Source organism: Mercenaria mercenaria, chromosome 11 (genome assembly GCF_021730395.1).
Source record: "Mercenaria mercenaria strain notata chromosome 11, MADL_Memer_1, whole genome shotgun sequence".
Taxonomy (NCBI): Eukaryota; Metazoa; Mollusca; class Bivalvia; order Venerida; family Veneridae; genus Mercenaria; species Mercenaria mercenaria.
The window spans coordinates 49658832-49681252 of record NC_069371.1 but is presented as its reverse complement, the minus strand read 5'-3'; the positions used below and the strand labels follow the sequence as shown (position 1 = coordinate 49681252).

At 36.1% G+C, this 22421-nt stretch overlaps 1 protein-coding gene across 1 annotated transcript in view; it reads left to right on the top strand.

The window, feature by feature from the left end:
* LOC123530964 (glucocorticoid-induced transcript 1 protein-like) overlaps positions 1 to 22421 on the top strand; it is a 59817-nt gene that overhangs the window by 24326 nt on the left and 13070 nt on the right. Inside the window, exons 5-7 of the mRNA XM_053517410.1 lie at positions 11814 to 11870; positions 14472 to 14733; positions 17223 to 17337. Of these exons, the coding sequence (XP_053373385.1) occupies positions 11814 to 11870; positions 14472 to 14733; positions 17223 to 17337 (434 nt within the window). The remainder of the gene's footprint in view (positions 1 to 11813; positions 11871 to 14471; positions 14734 to 17222; positions 17338 to 22421) is intronic.

The window sequence follows — 22421 nt, the reverse complement described above, 5'->3', positions numbered from 1 at the left end:
CAGATGCCTACAGATTGCATGCTGCACTGCATGTAAAGGCGTCTTCGTGATATAAACTTGAAATGAGAATTCTCAACTTGTTTTGACATTTGTTGTGTTTTTTTTATATATCATATTAAGAGGGATCCCAAAACCTGAGGAGGACACATAGATTTAAAAAGTAGAGATTTCTTTGTGCACCCTTTTCATATAAGTAAGTGTCAAACTCTGGGTCAAGGTCACAGGTGCCTGAACATTGAAAACCATTTTTGATCAATAACTTGAGAACCACTTGTCCCAGAATGTTGAAACTTCCATAGGATGATTGGACATGCAAAGTAGATGACCCCTATTGATCAAATTATAATGGAAACAAAGTTTAGTTCTGATAAATTTGTTATATACTAAGTACTCTTTTATAGGTTTTGATGTTAAATCATTGTGTCCAAGAAACCAGTCTTCAGATTATACAAAGTTTAGTTCTGATAAAGTTGTTTTAACTAAATGTTAGGACAGGTTAATTTGTTGAGTTGTATTATAGAGGAAGAAGTAAAGTTCACACCGAACCCTTATAAAACAATAAAAATATTTGTTTTTGTATTCATTTCTGTTATTATACACTTCTCTTATGCAAATGTTTTGGTGCATGTATTCAGGGGTATATGATACTTTCTGAGAAAAATAAACCCTTTAGCATGTAATAAACCTTTAAATATTTTTAGAAGAATAGATATTTAATTACAAACAGAATTTTAAATCACATCCATTACATTGTATTATGTTTGTGCACACTTTAAACAGGAAATTACATTATCTACCCCCACAGACCCATAATCACTTGCAGCAGGATTATCTTAATTTGATTATTTAAGGTGAAAATTATTCATCAACATAAATTGTTCCGGAAATGAGCTATATTGTAGCTTCTAGTGTTGAGGCCCAGACTTTATTGAAGAAATTAATGAATTCAAGGACTTCAAGAGTGAAGAAGAACAAAAAAACATCAGCATTTAAATTACCGTAACTATTTCAATAACCAGTCAGTTTTTATGCCCCCAAAGGGAGGCATATAGTTTTTGAACCGTCTGTCTGTTGGTCTGTCGGTCTGTCAGTCTGTCGGTCTGTCCGCAATTTTCGTGTCCGGTCCATATCTTTGTCATCGAATGATGGATTTTCAAATACTTGGCATGAATGTGTACCACAGTAAGACGACGTGTCCCGCGCAAGACCCAGGTACGTAGCTCAAAGGTCAAGGTCACACTTAGACATTAAAGGATAGTGTATTGATGGGCGTGTCCGGTCTAATCTTTGTCATGGATGGATGGATTTTCAAATAACTTGGCATAAATGTGTACCACAGTAAGACGACGTGTTGCGCGCAAGACCCAGGTCCGTAGCTCAAAGGTCAAGGTCATACTTAGACATTAAAGGATAGTGCATTGATGGGCGTGTCCGTTCCATATCTTTGTCATCGATGGATGGATTTTCAAATAACTTGGCATAAATGTGTACCACAGTAAGACGACGTGTCACATGCAAGACCCAGGTCCGTAGCTCAAAGGTCAAGGTCACACTTAGACGTTAAAGGATAGTGCATTGATGGGCGTGTCCGGTCCATATCTTTGTCATCGATGGATGGATTTTCAAATAAATTGGCCTGAATGTGTACCACAGTAAGACAACGTGTTGCGCGCAGGACCCAGGTCCATAGCTCAAAGGTCAAGGTCACACTTAGACGTTAAAGGATAGTGCATTGATGGGCGTGTCCGGTCCATATCTTTGTCATCGATGGATGGATTTTCAAATAACTTTGCATGAATGTGTACCACAGTAAGACGACATGTCTCGCGCAAGACTCATGTCCGTAGCTCAAAGGTCAAGGTCACACTTAGACGTCAAAGGTCATTTTTCATGACAGTGCATTGATGGGCGTGTCCGGTCCATATCTTTGTCATTCATGCATGGATTTTAAAATAACTATGCATGAATGTGTGACACAGTAAGACGACGTGTCGCGCGCAAGACCCAGCTCCGTAGGTCAAAGGTCCTAAACTCTAACATCGGCCATAACTATTCATTCGAAGTGCCATCGGGGGCATTTGTCATCCCATGGAGACAGCTCTTGTTAGTAAGGCTTTTGTTGTTTTGACCTCAGATATCTTTCAAAGGATAAATCGATAACCTTCTATGATAGAGAAACTTTTTTTGGTAAAGAATACTTCAAATGTTATCTTGTGAAGTCTAAATGTATAAAAACATGTTGCAGATTTCAGATTGCCATTTCAGCCCCGAAATGCTTAGTGTGTTTAATACAGTTTTATACACTTCTTGAGAAAAAAAAAACTTTTTAAAACATATTTGCATTACAATTTAATTGATGCGTAATACAGCCATTTAAATCGTGAACAAAATCCAGCATACAGAAGCAGCTATAGTTATACATAAATGTTATATTGTTGAAAAATGACAATGAAATGCAGCATTAATGTTCTGCAAAAGTTTAGATTTCAAGATTTGAGGTGTCCGTTATTCCCAAAATGTGTCAGATCCCATGGAGCATCTTTCAAAATAGATGCCTAGGCTGAAACAAGTGCAAAATGGAACAGTACAATATCAGCATACGGAGATCTAATAATAATCTATACAATTAAATGAACCCTGTTTTGTAAAGGAATTTATGCAGAATTTCTGTGTATATGTTCTGGTGTGTGTTTTAGAAAGAGTATGGTATGATGATGCTCTCTTTCTTCTTGCAGATGTTCTGCAAAATTAATCATGTTTGAAAAAACAAAAACCCGGCTCTGATTCATGAGGTATTCTGCTAAAACTTTGGAAACAAAGAAAATTGCTTTATGCACCAGAAGTTGTGAAAATCTTTTGCAAAGTCTGTTCAGGCAAAGTCTGAGTTAGTTTGAATAACATTTGATTTTAGACCTTGTATGGACTAATAGTACTGAGACACACAGTCACTAGGTCCAGGTTCGAATCCAGGGCGAGTCATATATTCTGCGTGATGATTAACAGAAGACATTTATCTTTCCTCCACCTGTGGGGAAGTTGTCATTTACATGAGGGGAAAGGTTTATTCTGGTATGGAATCCTGTTACAGCTAGTATGATAAAGTAAACTGACTTCCATAAAGCACTGAAATACAGATGTAAAAATGAAAATACCATTCCGTTCAAAGCCAACAAAAACCAAGTTTTTTCCCCAAAGGAGGTATAGACTTCCAAAGTGATACACATGAGCTTTTTAGCTTTTAACCTTTAGCCTGCTGGCAGCAAGTGATTTTGCCTTTTGTGACCAGTGCAGACCAAGATCAGCCTGCGCATCCATTCAGGCTGATCATCAGGTCTGCACTGTTCGCTGTTCAGTCAGTAAATTTTCAGCAAACACCTTGAATAATAAATGGTACTGCTCAGATTGGATGATATGGACGAGTTCATTTTAGAAATTTTAGGAGGGTAAAAGTTAAAATAAACAAAGTAAACAAAAACAGTACTGTTTTTTATGCAGGATTTATTATGCATTGTAAGATAAAATATCAATGGGCAGGAAACGCATTTATATAAACATGACCAAAGGCACAGGGTCCTTGATATATTCATTAAATCTCTTAAGTTCAGACTTTCATGTTTAAATTGAAAGGAATCATTTATTTCTGCATGCTGACAGTAACATAGAGGACAGGAAGTGTAGAGGTCAGAGCTGCGAGCAGTCGTTAAAATTGTTGCACAAAGTGCATTGTTTGTTTGCTGTCACTGATATTTCAAATTGTATTACAGCTAATGCAGATATGTACAGGAAATTTGTTCATTACCTTCATTTTTCAAAGTCTGATTTCAGAAGTAAAATAAATTAACTCATTAAAATTTTACTAAAAAAAACAAAACAAAAACAAAAAAAAAACAAACATTTGAAGCTCACACAGTGACACTATAAAACAGAAAAAGACCCAATCGGAACCTATTCTGGTGCTCATCAAACCGTTGGTCTCTGGGATTCTTGCCAGCTTCTCAGTTACTTCTGGAAGGCAATAGGACTTTGTTCATAGATAACCCATAGAAAATTTGGCTTTGTCCAAACACTTTTTTAAAAAAATCGTATTTTGTCATCTCGGCACAGAACTGTATGTCAATGCATTTAACCATATTGCAGATAAGTGGTTACAGTTGAATATCGTTACCTCGATATCGGTTAGCTCGATACTCCGGTTAGTACGATGTGTTTGCGTCGGTCCCGATTTTTCCCTATTTATCTTAATGTAATTATTTATCATTACCTCGATATGATTAGCTCGATATTTTGTTTAGCTCGATGAGATTTTTCAGTCCCGTCAACATACCTGTACTGTTTTTACACCTGGTTTCGTCGATATCACAGCTTGTCAAAAAATATCCATGCTGTTTGTAAGGTGTGAAAATCAACCTATTGTTGTCCGGCGATGTATTAATCATATTCAAGTTAGTTTGTGTGTTTGTTTTGTTTGTTATTTAATCTTTAATCCAACTTAAATGTCAGGAAGTTTGCATTTAATTCCCAATAATAAGCGTTATAAAACACCGTGCAAGCAGGAAAGCTGTTTTCAAATCAGGGTTTTTTCTTGCTGTTTTGGGAACATAGCCTATACCCCAAAAATTGGGAATTTTGACGTAAATGTTCCGAATTGGGAAATATTTAGTCCCATAGTATATAGTAAAAATGTGTTTAAGCACTTTCTCATACACTTGTTTCACATTGTACAACCTCTTTAACATACTGCCATTACAAAATTGTCCATAATTTGGTCAATGTTTGTGCAATTTTGATGAAATTTTTTTCAGAATGTAGATTGGGAATTTTTGCACTCATTTTGGGAAAAAAACATACTTTTTAGCATTGGGAATATAGCCCATTAACGGCTATAAAAACGGCCGAAAAAAAACCCTGCAAATATAAGAACTGTTTTGATGAAATAATTTCTGTTTGACGGAGTAAAATTCTGCCATTTAGGATTGAGTAACAGTATGTGTATATTACTGGCAAATTTTCATTATTGAATCACAGTCAAAATGATTACTCAACTAGGAACGTTACCGCTGCATTCTGACTTGTTTAGGGAAGGAACAAAAATGATAATGTTTAAATGTATATTTTGAAAAATTAAAAAGTTGTATGTATGTATTTAATCAAGATGTGTTTTAATTGTAAATGAAATTAAGATCGCATTTACGTTTTATATTATTTTTTTTCCTTTCAAACCCTCTGAAAAATGCATTGGATATACTGACAATATAGACGTCCGACACAGGTACAAAGTAGTCCCAGACAGTCGATATCGTTACGTCGAACTTCGGATACGTCGATGCAATTTTTACAGTCCCTTGAATATCGAGGTAACGGTATTCGACTGTATATGCAGATACAGCATCTTTTGTTTGAACGAAATAATTAGACTAAAGAAAATGAAAATTAACAAGGTGACTTGATTGACCAAACAGTTTGCATTATAATTAAACTTTAGCCTGCTGGGAGCAAGTGATTTTGCCTTTGCCACCGGTGCCAATGAAGATCAGCCTGCACGTCCATGCAGTCAGATCACAGTCTGCCCATTTACAGTGAACATTCCTTCAAATGGTGAATGATATTGCCCAAATTGAATGATGGACCGGTACATTTTAGAAATTTAGCAGGGCTTAAGGTTATAATATGTTCACTTCATCCTTCACCTTGTTAAAGTTACAGTGGCTTGTCATCATGAATAGATTTTAAAATCCTTGTCTCTCACCTGACACTGCAAAACTGTTGAAATAAACAGTTTCCATCATAGAAAACAATGGTCCAGAAGTTGCAGTCACCTGATTGATGAGATGGTCTAATTGACATGTTATCATTCCCTGATAATGAAGATTTACTGTAATCCCCATGAAACTGCTGCATGAATCAATCCTTTGACAGCCTAATTGGTTTTGTCTCAATGCATCAGTCAAGTGCGTTGACCTACCTCTTGAACTGTAAGGTAGGAAATTAATAACTGTTCAGTTTTATCCTTATTATAGAGACCGTACCATAGCTCTTCGCATACTTTGATTTTTCAGACTAAAGTGATTTTTACAAGTGCACCGGTTACGATAAAAATGTAAACAACGGACTCTGTCTATGAAACTTTGAAATGAATGAATGACAGTCGATCTTAGTCATAATACTGACTGACAGTGAATGCTATTGACTCCATGTTTTGCAGAAAGGTATTTAGTTTGTAACTGTAATTTCCTATCAATTGAAATCCTCTCAAAACTGGTAAAATAATTACTTATATTTGGACAAAACTCACCGTCTTTGCCGTTCGACAGCAGCTGCAAAAAGGGCAAATATAAAAGATTCAGTGTAAGTAATATTTCACTGGTACTACCAGTTAATAAGTTCATACTCTGAACAACACGTCAGAGAAATTTGGGCAGATTCGACCAATTATGACGTTGGCAGCATTAGATTATATTTTTTCTTTACACAAAAATTGCCGTTAGGTAACAAAGCGAATACGCCGATAATCCGGAGTTCACCGATTATTGTTCCAGTTCACGCAATGTAATCCAGCAATTAAACTGCATAGCTATTAGCTACTGCAGTTATAGGGAAGTGGTAGAGTGTCTGCCTTAGGTGTGAGAGGTCCTGGGTTCGAGTCCCAGTTAGAGCTTAACTATTTAGATTCTGCTAAAGCATAATTTTGCTGTTAATAGACTGTTCCAGGTGTTCTAATTTTTTAGCACACAGTATCATGGATCAGTATTTAGCAATACAGATCAAAGTTGAATGTTAAATCAAATGCACCCAATTAGAAAATATTGACTATATTATGTCCCTTTGATGTTTATGCTCTCCATGTTTAAGAAGAGTTACATTTCCTTGATCACAAAATTTTCGTTAACATGAAAATATTAAATGCTCATAACTCCGCACTTCTGGTTAAAATATTGTCTATATTTCTGTTTTTGAGAAATATATGGACATTTATCTTCATTTCAAAGCTTTTTAACTTCAAACCTATGATTTGAAAAACTTAGGTACCATCTCTACTTATTAATCTTTTACTGGAACACCTAATGAACATGCATTTTTAGTTCACCTATCAAACTGAAGGAAGGATTAGTCCATTTTAGAAATTAGCAGGGTAAAGGTTAAGGAAAAAATTCAAATTGTACTTCAATGCATATTTTTAGGCAGAGATGTGTACTTCTTGCTGAAACCACAGATTATCTGCAAAACCAGGCACATTTGTGCAGGCGGATCATGATCTACACTGATGGTAAAGGCAGAAGCACTTATTAAGATGATTTAATTTTCACTTCACCAGACCTAAACCTTGTCTGCTATCTGCGGAAACCTGAATGCTAAAATGCACAATATGAAACGCTCAATTTTGCTTGTATTAAGTTCCAAGAATATCAGTAAATTGTGGTTTGAAAATGGAGCACTTTCCTCAGAGACAAAGGTAAAATCAATGCTGTTTTCATTTGTTAATACCATATCACAGTTTATCTCTTCAAGGCCCTATCACTTATTTTAAAGACCATTATCATTTCATGTACGTCATGGAATAAATCTGGGTTGATGATGCAAATGATTTTCTGCTGACTTCTTCAATGTTTAATATTTCATATAACGGGAATTTTCAAATTGCTTCAAGTTTGATACTGCTTTTGATTTTATGTTTTAAAGATAAAGCATCATTATACCCCCACCAAACATGTTTGAGGGGGGTATATAGGAGTCAGTTTTGTCGCGTCCCGTCCCGTCCCGTCGCGTCCCGAAATCTATTATCTTAGTTATTACCAAATGGATTTGATTCAAACTTAAAATACATGTTCCACCTTATCACCCACATCATGTGATACAAGGTGCATAACTCTTGACACCAAGTTTTCATGAATTATGTCCCCTTTTACTTAGAATTTAAGGTTAATTTTGTTGTATTTTCACTATATCTCAGTTATTACTAAATGGATTTGATTCAAACTTAAAATAGATGTTCCACCTCATCACCCACATCATGTGACACAAGGTGCATAACTCTAACACCATTTTTTTATGAATTATGCCCCTTTTACTTAGAATTTAAGGTTGATTTTGATGTATTTTCACTATATCTCAGTTACTACTGAATGGATTTGATTCAAACTTAAAATAGATGTTCCACCTCATCACCCACATCATGTGCCCACATCATGTGACACAAGGTGCATAACTCTGACACCAAGTTTTCATGAATTATGTCCCCTTTTACTTAGAATTTAAGGTTAATTTTGTTGTATTTTCACTATATCTCAGTTATTACTAAATGGATTTGATTCAAACTTAAAATAGTTGTTCCACCTCATCACCCAGATGATGTGACATAAGGTGCTTAACTCTGACATAATTTTTTTATGAATTATGTCCCCTTTTACTTTAAATTTAAGGTTGATTTTGATGTATTTTCACTATATCTCAATTATTACAAAATGGATTTGATTCAAACTTAAAATAGATGTTCCACCTCATCACCCACATCATGTGACACAAGGTGCATAACTCTGACACCAATTTTTCATGAATTATGTCCCTTTTTACTTAGAATTTAAGGTTAATTTTGATGTATTTTCACTATATCTCAGTTACTACTGAATGGATTTGATTCAGACTTAAAATAGATGTTCCACCTCATCACCCACATCATGTGACACAAGGTGCATAACTCTGACACTAATTTTTCTTGAATTGTGTCCCCTTTTACCTTGAATTTAAGGTTAATTTTGATGTATTTTCACTATATCTCATTCTGATTGGCTTAGAGCCAAAGGGAAGTAACCTTTTTTTAACTTTTGTACTGAGTTTCTTCCCCTTAAATTCCAGGAATTAGTCTATTTTTAGAAATCCTATTTTTAGATTTTCAGTATTTTAGGTATTTTTCTAACTTTTTTATTATAAGTCCTATGTAAAAAGTAAAAACATTTTTCTGTGGTAACATGGGTCGGTAAGACACTTTTTTAAATTCACTTTTAGTGTATCTCTAATATTAGAGATTTAATATATTTACTAGTATTACTATACTAGTATTATACTAGTATTACTTATATGTGGAAGCCCAGGATGAAGTACTCCAAAGTATTTTTAAGATTTCTAATGGTTGCCATTCGTCTGTGACAAGACCGTATGGTGGGGGTATGAGTCACTCCTGTGACAGTTCTAGTTCTGTTCTGTAAAGATAATAGGCAAAATTTTGTAACTCGAATGAATTTGCTTTAAATTTGATAAATCTGGGAGGTAATTACTAACTTTGAATTAAATAAGACTTTCCACTATTTTGATAAAATTCTCTTTTTAATGTTGAAGACGATATATATCGATGCAGCCACGTTTAACCAACAAAGGTATTATGGGACTTGGCGCTTGAAACAATGATGTCTTAATTATTAATATAAGGTGAAATTAAGCTTGTTTGTTTGTAGCACACTACTCTTGCGTTTTGATTTTGTGACCCTCAGTTTTAACTTAGTACCAAAATTATAAAAAGAAGTATAATATCATCCTGTTTTAAATAGTTGTCGCCTGTCATCAAAAAAACTTGTGTCCTTTTAGTTAAAAAGAAAAAGCAATCCTGCTGCATGGATAAGACCAATGGGCTTAGGAAATCATGTTCTATAGTGTATTATCACCTTTGCCCTGTCAATCTTGACCTTACTAAATCTCTGAAATAGACTTGTCCATTATTCAATTTTGGCAATATTATTTAGAAGATTATTCACTGAAAATTTACTGACCCAGATGAATGTTGACCATGGTCACCACGGTTTTTGATGGTTGACAATGAACTAACATGGTCAGCCATCAAATACCATGGTGAAAACATGGTCAGGACCTCAGTCGGCCATGGTGAACCATGGTGAGATAAGATTTGGCCATGATCGACAATGGTCAGAAAAGACAATTTTGGCAACATTATTTAAAAGGGTTATTCACTGAAAATTTACTGTCACTGAAAAGAAAAACCAGTGCAGAACATGATTAGCAACCACGGATGTGCAGTCTGATCTTGGTCTACGTTGTTCACAAAGGCAAAATCGCTTTCCGCCAACAGGCTAAAGGTTAATGCATATATCCACTTCTTGTACCGAGGAGGTGATTTTGTGCATTACTGTCATAATGTACGTGATAGTCGGTATGTTCCTGCACATAGTCCTTTAAAAGTTTATGATTGAACAAATATATATTAATAATATGATGTCTATCATAGACGTACGTCAATCATTAAAAAATTTATTAATGAAATACCAGAATAATGAGTTGATCAGTTTCAGACAATTAATACTTTACGGTGAATAGTCACAACCAATATCCATAATAATAAGTTTAATTTCGTTAATAGCATATTTGTCAATGATTAATAAATAAAGTATGAAAATAGATCTGTAATTTAGTTCCGAGAAAATCAGTCGTGTACGATATCATTTGAATATGTATAATTATGTAACGAACCACAAGTATGATAGTAATTTTCTTAAGGTAATTATAAATTTTGAAAAGTGAACTCTGCTTAAGTTGTGCAAATAAATTCGAGGCATGGGGTTTGAGTGGGGGTGTGGTGTGTTGATTTAACAACCAAATTTTTTTAGCGTTTTCATGGAGAATATGGCACCACGCAGTCTGGTCAGGATCCATGCTGTTCGCTAACAGTTTCTCTAATTTCAGTAGGCTTTGAAAGTGAACAGCCTGGATCCTGACCAGACAGCACATTTTATTTCAGTTTGTGGGCCTAACTGAATGAATATATATCAGAATTAAGACTGTACATGATGAATTTGTGACAGTCTTGAGCAACACATGCTAATGGATAGTAAAATCCAGATATTGACAGGTTTCTGGGTGTCTGTGAAATGACAGAAAATTCACCAAATAAAGCAGCGTTAATATTGCACCAAAAGAAGTTGTCCTATGTATATTTAATGCCAGGATTTGAAGACTTGACAATATCTCCTCACGAAGCTGACAGGGACAAGAATAAATGAAATGAGCGTGGGAGTATTCTGTTATTCGAATTTGCAATCTTGAAGGGAAATCATCCAAGAATTAATAATAGCTAGTGCAATGAATGGATTTGCCAGCATTATACCCATATAAACTATAGATGCTCAAGAAATAACATTAAGTCTGCTAAATTTCCAAAATAGAGTGATACATCATTCAATTTGGGCAGTACCACTTATTCAAAGGGGTGTTTGCTGAAAAATTACTGACTGAATAGCGAACAGTGCAGACCATGATCATGCAGACTGATCTTGGTCTGTACTGGTAACAAAGGTAAAACCACTCACTGCTAGCAGGCTAAGGTTTCTATCACATTTATTTCAGGAGATAAAGAAGGTGATGTAAGGTTATCATTGCTATCTCATTTATTCAGGAGATAGAGAAGTTATCATTGCTATCTCATTTATTCAGGAGATAGAGAAGTTATCATTGCTATCTCATTTATTCCGGAGATAGAGAAGACGAATTAAGGTTGACATTGCCATCATATTTATTTTTGAAAAAGAAAAATAAGGTGACATAAAGTTATCAGTGCTGTCGCAATTTTTTCAGGAGATAGGGAAGAATGAAATTAACAGTTTATCTCATATATTTCAGGAGATAGGGAAAAAATCAAGTTCTGTTTTAGGAGATAGAGAAGAATCAAGTTACCAATACTGTCGCATATATTTTAGGAGATAAAGAAGAATTCAGTTACCAATGCTGTCGCATATATTTTAGGAGATAGAGAAGAATCAAGTTGTCAGTACTGTATCATTAATTTAGTTATCAATTTATCTCACATATTTCAGGAGATAGAGAAGATGATGCAGCTGACCATCTCAGGAACAGAGGAGGAGATAGAGAGGGTAAGCATATTTTATCTTACTTTCAAGTTAAGAAGGAGTAGACTATTAGAAGTGAGCAATTAAAGTTCAAGGTCACAGTGACTGTTAGTACAAAACCTTTTCCACTCGATGCCTTGAGAATGAATTGACTTATGATTGTCAAAGTTGGCAGGCGCATTGCTCATGGGCAATAGATGACCCCTGTAGACTTGGAGGTCACTGGGACTGAGGTCAAGGTAGCAGTGACACAAATAGCATATTTTGATTGACCTCTCCTGATTTTGAAATTTCTTAGGTACAGGTCATGGTGGTAGTATTTGTCTTTTGGAGAAAAGTGAGGGGAAGTGTTGCCCTCATTAAACATTTAAGCCTAGCTAAAAAAGAAGTTTCTCTAGTCAGCATTTTGCAGCAGCTTCATTAGTTACAGAACGATAATATTCCGAGCACATTTTATGCACGGCTACCAACAAATTTTTTATGGTTGATGTTGGCTGACCTGAATGCACTTGACATGCTAAATATTCTTGTTGGATCTGACTGATTAGTGTTTATATTTTTCAAAATATTAGAAGTCAGTGACTTTTGAGACATTTTTGCACTTGCAAAATCCATAAACTGTACCATATGCTCACTCCAGGATACCCTTTTGATGAAAGAGTTTGTTTTTCTTTGGCAAAAGTTCTGAATTGAGGAAAACTTAAGTTGTATGACAGGCTATGAAATGAAGCAAGTGTTTTTCTAAAAAAAAAAAAAGTATTGGGAAGAGATTAGTGCTGTAGATAAATAATGAGTTATCTGGTATGAATTCAGTCAGAAGTAGTTAAAACAGCAGCTAAACAGCATGATGGAATACACGCGAACAAGCGCGAGCGTGGGAACCACAAGTTTTATGCTGGATGGATTCCAAATGATTATAAAACGAGAGACAAACTTCTGCAATTATAGTAAATGCTTAGGTAATCGTAGAGGGATTATTAAATGTGATGGATGCCTCTAAAATACCAGAATGACTGTTGTTATAATAATTGGCAGTTGCAAAACACATTAAATTTTGTTTTTTATTTCTGGGAATCCTTTTTTTTTTTGCAAAAATCAATAGTTTGTTTGTGAAATAATGGTTTGTGATTACATGTATTCTGTTTGCATTGAAAAGTTTTCAACTGGTAAGGCTTGTTTTGAGGCTGTCAGTTACCAAGGTCAAGGATGCTGATATTGAAAATAGAACATTGTAAATACAATAATATTAACATTAGTTATTATATGATCACTTGCAGGGGAGGCTGTCCAATAAAGTTGTCCATTCTGTAACTTAGCAGTTCTTATCCACTGTTCACCAAATATGGTCACAAAGTCACAATGTTTATTGGTATAATATCTTGGCTAAGTTTGAGAACCAGTTGGATCGCACAATTCTTTCTGGCCGTTGAAAGAAACTGTATTTCATCAACAGTTTCGCAGCCAATGGGAAATCTAGTTTTGGAGGATTTTCCATGACTCATCCATTGAAATGGAAGATAAAAAATTTTAATGAAAGATTTTATTTCACATCTTAAATGTTCTAGCCAATCATAGCGAAAACATATTCTCTTGGAATTTCCACTAACACTACTTGCTTGATATCTAAATCTACATTTCATGGCCGTACAAGGGTTTTATTATAAGTCTTTAATACACACATCCTTATACACTTAGATGAAAGGAAATTACAAATTAGTTTGAAGTTATTTCAGTTATTTTTCACTGGTAGTGTAGCAGTTAACATTGCTGTGACTGCATTGGTGCATTTTTATCTACATGGTTATTTGAACTTTACTTGAAAAGAAAATAATCTCTCTCTTGTTTTTGCATACACCGATGATATTACGAAAAGGAAAGTCATGGGCTTATAGGTAACACTGGTGTCATATTACAACAGCTTGGGAGTATGTCAGTTGATGTCAGCTGTGGATGATACCGTTAAATGGAAGCGGGCAATATATTGGCTCAATTAACTTAAAGTACACACAACTAGTAAATCAGTTGGCAGGGGATGGGGTTGGGGCTTCTCAGTTCAAACAGCACAGGTTTTTTTGTTAGGAAGATGGGGGTCATGTTTGCTCTTCTTATAATACTACACCAGTACTGGCTTTAAAAGGAATTTGAGTCCAGAAAGACTCAAATTTCATAAACTGCATGCGTTCTTCACAGCCAAGCTTAACAAAATTAGTATTAACTATAGTGAAACACATTTTAGGCAGATACGTCGGAAGTGTATGTTGGGAAATGATTTTTTTACTGTCAGCAATAAACTGGGACACTTTAAGCCTTTTCAATGAAACTCCCACTCTGCCTTTAACGTTACACTGTATAATTTTCTCGCTGATTAGCTGTTTCCAAGAAAGTGTTCAATTGAATGTTCTATATCATTGCTTCATCAGAGGCTCTGCAGAATTCTGTAGTCAGCAGTTAACATATTTATTTATTCCTTGAGTGGAAGGAGAGCATGAAGACTGCGCTCTCTTTTGGAAAATGGAAGTAGAAAGTCTTAATGGGGAGGGAAGAAGTTGCTTTTTGTAATATTATCTAATATTGAATACAATGTCATGAAGACTAAACTGCTTTTTTCTTGTTTTTTTTTTCTAGTCAATAGATAATATACCAGATGGTCATAGGGCACCTGTACCGGAAATCCGGAACAGTGGTACTCGTAGCATCGACACCCAGACACCGTCCGGTACCCTGGATGACCGAAGTTCCGGGAGCCCAGCTAGTCCAGCAAGCCGTCCACACTCCATTAGCCCAGCAATTCCAATTATGCCGGGTAATTTGGAAAATTCTCCGAGACCGTCCAGTAACTATGATTCCTCAGGAAGTACGCCGCGTGATAAATCAGACAAAGATACAGGTTTGCAAAATTGTTGGGATTTCCATTTTAATTTTAGAATGCATTTTTCTGTTTTCGCTGTACATTGAATTTTATTGCCCACTATTTAACTAAAAGAATAATATTTGTTAACTTGAGATGCATGGTTGTGTGTTTACATTATCTTATCATGTAGTTCTAAAAACGTACATTGAATAATTTCGACATCTGAAAATGAGGGATTGTCAAAATTGGAAATACCAGTATTGTTTGTTTGAAGCAACTGAACTAAGTGTTATGGAAAAATCTATCAAAGTTGAAATTTCATTATTAGCTCATCTGATTTTTTGAAAAAAAATGATTAGTTATTGTCATCACTTGAGCGGTTGTCGGCGTCGGCGTCGGTGTCTGCGTCGGCGTTGCCTGGTTAAGTTTTATGTTTAGGTCAGCTTTTCTCCTAAACTATCAAAGCTATTGCTTTGAAACTTGGAATACTTGTTCACCATCATAAGCTGACCCTGTATAGCAAGAAACATAACTCCATCTTGCTTTTTGCAAGATTTATGGCCCCTTTTGTACTTAGAAAATATCAGATTTCTTGGTTAAGTTTTATGTTTAGGTCAACTTTTCTCCTAAACTATCAAAGCTATTGCTTTGAAACTTGGAATACTTGTTCACCATCATAAGCAGACCCTGTATATCAAGAAACATAACTCCATCTTGCTTTTTGCAAGATTTATTGCCCCTTTTGGACTTAGAAAATCAGTTTTCTTGGTTAAGTTTTATGTTTAGGTCAGCTTTTATCCTAAACTATCAAAGCTATTGCTTTAAAACTTGCAACACTTGTTCACCATCATAAGTTGACCCTGTATAGCAAGAAACATAACTCCGTCCTGCTTTTTGCAAGATTTATGGCCCCTTTTGGACTTAGAAAATATCAGATTTCTTGGTTAAGTTTTATGTTTAGGTCAACTTTTTCTCTTAAACTATCAAAGCTATTGCTTTGAAACTTGCAACACTTGTTCACCATCATAAGCTGACCCTGTACAGCAAGCAACATAACTCCATCCTGCTTTTTGCAATAATTATTGCCCCTTTTGGACTTAGAAAATCATTTTCTTGGTTGAGTATTATGTTTAAGTCAACTTTTCTCGTAAACTGTCAAAGCTATTGCTTTAAAACTTGCAACAGTTTTTCACCATCATAAGTGGACACTGTACATCAAGAAACATAACTCTATCCTGCTTTTTGCAAGAATGATGGCCCTTTTTAGACTTAGAAAATCATGGGTAGGACAATATTTCTATTAAACAAAAAAATCAGATGAGCGTCAGCACCCGCAAGGCGGTGCTCTTGTTTTAACATTTTGTTTTAAATATTGACGATATTTTTTTTACAAGGGAACGTGCAGAATATGCTGAAATGCAATGTTAAAGCCTGGGAAAAGTTTCCATTATCTTTTAATAATACATTTTATCAAAAAATATTGATCAGTAAGCTGTGATTCAAATATAAGTGATAATGAAAACAAAAATGTTAAACGTTTTGCTTGTTGATAGAAAAAATAGAGCTGATTTTATACAGTTTACTGTTTTTAGGGTATTTAATATATAATAAGCACTAAAATTTCTTCAAAGCATTATCTGGTGTTGGTAACATTAAAATAAAGTTGCAGGAAAAATGTGTGTTAATTTAGCATTTCATGGCTATTCAGTGAATAGTGAGAGCTAATTCTGTTCACTCAGGCATTGTTGACATGGGCATCACACATTGGTAAAATTTTTGCATGCAAGATCATATCTCAATATCCATTGCATGTATTGGATTGAAATTCCACACAAGGCTTCCTAATCGTCAAAGCAACTAAAGTAACCTAATTAAAACAATTCTTGGTTGAATTTAAATTAGATAATGGCCCATTTTTGACTTAAAATATTTGGGTAAAATTTTGCATGAAACTACCATGCTGTATCTACAGTATCAAATATAATTTGAAGCTTCCCAGTCATCAGACCTCCTGAAATGGTAAATAATGGCACTTTTTCAACTAAATTGGATGCTACTTACTGTCATGTTGTATCGCGGCAACAACTTTATATTATGTTGGATCGAAACTTCACACAAGACATTCTTCTCATAAAACAAACCCAATTAAGAGAGCTCTCAAATGAAAGTAATTCAGGTTTAGGCCGTTATTTGAAGTTTTGCATACAAGTTGTTGTCATTGTCATAATAAAATTTTATTTTGTAGTAAATTGCAATAAAAAAAATCTGTTACTTCACTCTCTGCCAAGTTATGGCCCTTGTTTGGCTAAGAAGTTTACAAATAGTCAATGGCACTGTCTCACAGTCACAGACAGCTTTTGTTTATTTTTCTGAAGTGCCTGACATTTAATTGATTATACATATTTCACATAATATTTTGACAAGAACTAATATTTTGAAATATTAATAGGCTGGTTATTTTTAGAACATACGGTTTCTTTCAGTTGACAGTTGTGGTTATTTATAGAACATTATGTTTCTTTCAGGTGATAGTGATAGTCCTGATGTTTGCTTAAAGAAAACTGCAAGTCCCAAACCTAACAAAATAGTGCGGGAGCCGCCAGATGGTTGTGAAATTGTCAAGGCCTTCGATGAAGACAGGTAAGGTTGAGATGATGCTTGGTATTGTAAAGTACTCAAATTATTTTGGTGTGTGCATGACTCAAGTTCTGTGAATATTGTCCATTTGCAGAAATTATAGACATTTCCGCATTACAATATTTACCACTTATACCTTGTCACTTAGTCGCCCTTTGAGTTAATATCTTAGGCAAACCAGGCCGGTTAGCCCTGAGTTAATATCTTGGGCTAACTAGGCTGGTTAGCCCTGTAAGGCAAGCCTAATACTAACAGTGATGAAGTTCGGTCACAATTGGAGTCCAGTGTTGTCCGTGGCAGTGGGACGCAGAGACTAGAAAATTTCAGAAGTTGTTTTCCACCACTTATTCACGTGGGGAAGTTCTTACTCATGTAAAACAAGTTAGTACTTGTGTGGAACCAAAGAATACTGGCCACTGGCCAGGTTTACTGACCACAGTTTTGTAACCGAAATAATTTGGAAAAACGTCTTTAACACATGTATCAGATGAACAAAATAATTTAAGATAGTGATCTTAACGATCAGATGATGTGATTTGATTCTTTAGGGAAGTTAATAGATCAGCATGCTTTCTTTTCACGCTTATGTGCGTGGGCAATAGGTTACATGCAAAGTTCAGATAGTGGTTTAACAACTGATTCTGTGATATGTCATTACTAGAAAACATCATCTTTTAACCTGACCTTTTAACTGAGAAAAGTTTTAAAAATTTAGTTTGTTAAAACTTAAAAGTAATTTAAACCACGATTGTGTTGTCACTGTAATATAATGCTATCTTCATGATTGAAGATAATTTTGGTTATCCTTAAAATGTGTTAACCATAATGCTGGCCTTGAGCATGTAAGGTAACTCTTTAGCTTAAATTACCAGATATCATCTATTCCATGGTAATGGTATGAAATACGAGTCAGATATCTTGTTTGGTGAATATTTTAAAATTTTGTATATTTTTAGCTCCATTATTCAGAGAATAGGTAGAGCTATTGGACTCATCCGTGTGTCCATGTCACAATTTGGTTAAGTTTTTGTTTGTAAGCTGGTATCTCAATACCCACTTATTGGAATGGATTGAAACTTCACGAACTTGTGCACTCTCATGATCTGACATGCAGTGCTCAGGTTCCATAACTCTACTTGGCATTTTTAGCTCACCTGAGCACAAAGTGCTCAGGGTGAGGTATTGTGATTGCTCACCGTCCGGCATCCGTCCGTCCACACTTTCCTTTAAACAACATCTCCTCCTAAACCAACAGGCCAATTTTGATGAAACTTTACAGGGTTGTTCCTTGGATGGTCTTCTTTAAAAAAAATTCCAAGAATTGAATTCCATACAGAATTCTGGTTGCCATGGCAACCAAAAGGAAAAACTTTAAAAATCTTCTTCTCAAAAACCAGAAGCCCTAGAGCTTAGATATTTGGTGTGAAGCATTGCCTAGTGGACCTCTACCAATTTTTATACGCCCGTTTGAAAAACGGGACGTATTATGGGAACGCCCCTGGCGGGCGGATGGGCGGGCGGCCGGCCAGCTGGCGTCCACAGACCTTGTCCGGAGCATATCTTCTACATGCATGGAGGGATTTTGATGAAACTTGGCACAGTTGTTCACCATCATGAGATGGAGTGTCATGCGCAAGAGCCAGGTCAAAGGTCAAATTCAAGGATGACTTTGTCCGGAGCATATCTTCTTCATGTATGGAGGGATTTTGATGAAAGTTGGCACAATTGTTCATCATCATGAGACGGAGTGTCATGCGCATAAACTAGGTCCCTAGGTCTAAGGTCAAGGTCACACTTAGAGGTCAAAGGATACAAGAATGAAAAATTCAAGAATGACTTTGTCCGGAGCATATCTTCTTCATGCATGGAATGATTTTGATGTAGCTTGGCACAGTTGTTCACCATAATGAGAGGGAGTGTCATGCGCAAGAACCAGGTTCCTAGGTCTAAGGTCAAGGTCACACTTAGAGGTCAAAGGATACAAGAATGAAAACTTTGTCCGGAGCCTATCTTCTTCATGCATGAAAGGACTTTGATGTAGCTTGGCAAAATTGTTCACCATCATGAGACGGAGTGTCATGCGCAAGAACCAGGTCCCTAGGGGTAAGGTCAAGGTCACACTTAGAGGTCAAAGGATACAAGAATGAAAACTTTGTCCGGAGCATTTCTTCTTCATGCATTGAGGGATTTTGATACAACTTGGCACAAATGTTCACAAGCATGAGACGGAGTGTCATGCACAAGAACCAGGTCCCTCGGTCTAAGGTCAAGGTCACACTTAAAGGTCAAAGGTCAGATACAAGAATGACTTTGTCCGGAGCATTTCTTCTTCATGCATGGAGGGATTTTGATGTAACTTGGCACAATTGTACACCATCATGAGACGGAGTGTCATGCACTGGTCCCTTCTTTTGAATTACTTCCCTTTGCTGTTACTATAAATAGCTTATATTGTAACTTTTTCATTACAAGTCGTAGGGAAAAATCGAGACCACTTTTCTGTAGTACAACATGCATGTTACATCCAATTCTGAGGTGTATTTTGAGCTATCTCTACCTGGTAAGGATTTTTGTGTGGACTTGTAATTTTTTTTTTTCGATTTTTTTTTTTTTTTTTTTTTTTTTCTCTTTAAAGATTAACTTCCCTTAGTTGTTACTATAAATAACTTACATTGTAACTTTTTTATAATTGACCGTAGGGAAAAACCAAGACCACTTTTCTGTGGTACAACATTGATGTTACTTTCAAATTTTGGGTGTATTTTAAGGTATCTCTACCTGGTAAGGATTTTTATGCCCCCGAAGGGAGGCATATAGTTTTTGAACCGTCTGTCGGTCTGTCGGTCTGTCAGTCTGTCCGCAATTTTCGTGTCTGGTCCATATCTTTGTCATCGATGGATGGATTTTCAAATAACTTGGCATGAATATGTACCACAGTAAGACGACGTGTCGCACGCAAGACCCAGGTCCGTAGCTCAAAGGTCAAGGTCACACTTAGACATTAAAGGATAGTGCATTGATGGGCGTGTCCGGTCCATATCTTTGTCATCGATGGATGGATTTTCAAATAACTTGGCATGAATTTGTACCACAGTAAGACGACGTGTCGCGCGCAAGATCCAGGTCCGTAGCTCAAAAGTCAAGGTCACACTTAGACTTTAAAGTATAGTGCATTGATGGGCGTGTCCGGTCCATATCTTTGTCATCGATGGATGGATTTTCAAATAACTTGGCATGAATGTGTACCACAGTAAGACGACGTGTCGTGCGCAAGACCCAGGTCCGTAGCTCAAAGGTCAAGGTCGCACTTAGACGTTAAAGGATAGTGCATTGATGGGCGTGTCCGGTCCATATCTTTGTCATCCGTGGATGGATTTTCAAATAACTTGGCATGAATGTGTACCACAGTAAGACGACGTGTTGTGCGCAAGACCCAGGTCCGTAGCTCAAAGGTCAAGGTCACACTTAGACATTTAAGGTCATTTTTCATGATAGTGCATTGATGGGCGTATCCAGTCCATATCTTTGTCATTCATGCATGGATTTTAAAATAACTACGCATGAATGTGTGACACAGTAAGACGACGTGTCGCGCGCAAGACCCAGCTCCGTAGGTCAAAGGTCCTAAACTCTAACATCGGCCATAACTATTCATTCAAAGTGCCATCGGGGGCATGTGTCATCCTATGGAGACAGCTCTTGTTTTTGTGGACTTAGAAAAATAAAAGAATTACAATAATTTCTAAAAAAAAACAACATTGTAAACAACTAGAAAATCAAAATTCCATTTGCAAATACAGGTGCTAGTGTAAACAAATTTGCTGTGACGGGCGTATATTGTGACATTCTGCACCCTTGTGTTCAAATCATGACCCCAGGGTCAAAATTGACCCCGTCCCAGGGGTCACTTGATTTTACATAGGAAAATCTTAAAAAAATCTTCTTCTCAAAAACCAGAAGCCCTAGAGCTTAGATATTTGACATGTAGCATTGCCTATTGGACCTCTACTAAAATTGTTCAAATCATGACCCCGGGATTAAAATTGACCTTGCCCCAGGGGTCACTTGATTTTACATAGGAAAATCTTCAAAAAATTTCTAAAAATAAACCAGAAGGTCTAGAGCTTAGATATTTGACATGTAGCATTGCCTAGTAGACTTCTACAAAATTTGTTCAAATCATGACACCTGAGGTCAAATTGACCCCGCCTCATGGGGTTACTTGATTGTACATAGAAAAATCTTCAAGATAAACCAGAAGGCCTAGAGCTTAGATATTTCATATGTAGCATTGCCTAGTGGACCTCTACAAAATTTGTTCAAACCATGACCACCGGGGTTAAAATTGACCACACCCCAGGGGTCACTTGATTTTACATAGGAAAATCTTCAAAAAATTTCTAAAAATAAACCAGAAGGCTTAGATCTTAGATATTTGACATGTAGCATTGCCTAGTAGACTTCTACAAAATTTGTTCAAATCATGACCTCCAGGGTCAAATTGACCCCACCCAATGGGGTTATTTGTTTAGCTTTAGCAAAGAATTTTTAGCTCACCTGTCACAAAGTGACAAGGTGAGCTTTTGTGATCGCGCGGTGTCCGTCGTCTGTCGTGCGTGCGTGCGTGCGTCAGTCCCTAAACTTTTGCTTGTGACCGCTCTAGAGGTCACATTTTTCATGGGATCTTTATGAAAGTTGGTCAGAATGTTCACCTTGATGATATCTAGGTCAAGTTCCAAACTGGGTCACGTGCCATCAAAAACTAGGTCAGTAGGTCTAAAAATAGAAAAACCTTGTGACCTCTCTAGAGGCCATATATTTCACAAGATCTTCATGAAAATTGGTCAGAACGTTCACCTTGATGATATCTAGGTCAAGTTCGAAACTGGGTCACGTGCCATCAAAAGCTAGGTCAGTAGGTCAAATAATAGAAAAACCTTGTGACCTCTCTAAAGGCCATATTTTTCATGGGATCTGTATGAAAGTTGGTCTGAATGTTCATCTTGATGATATCTAGGTCAAGTTCGAAACTGGGTCAGGTGCGGTCAAAAACTAGGTCAGTAGGTCTAAAAATAGAAAAACCTTGT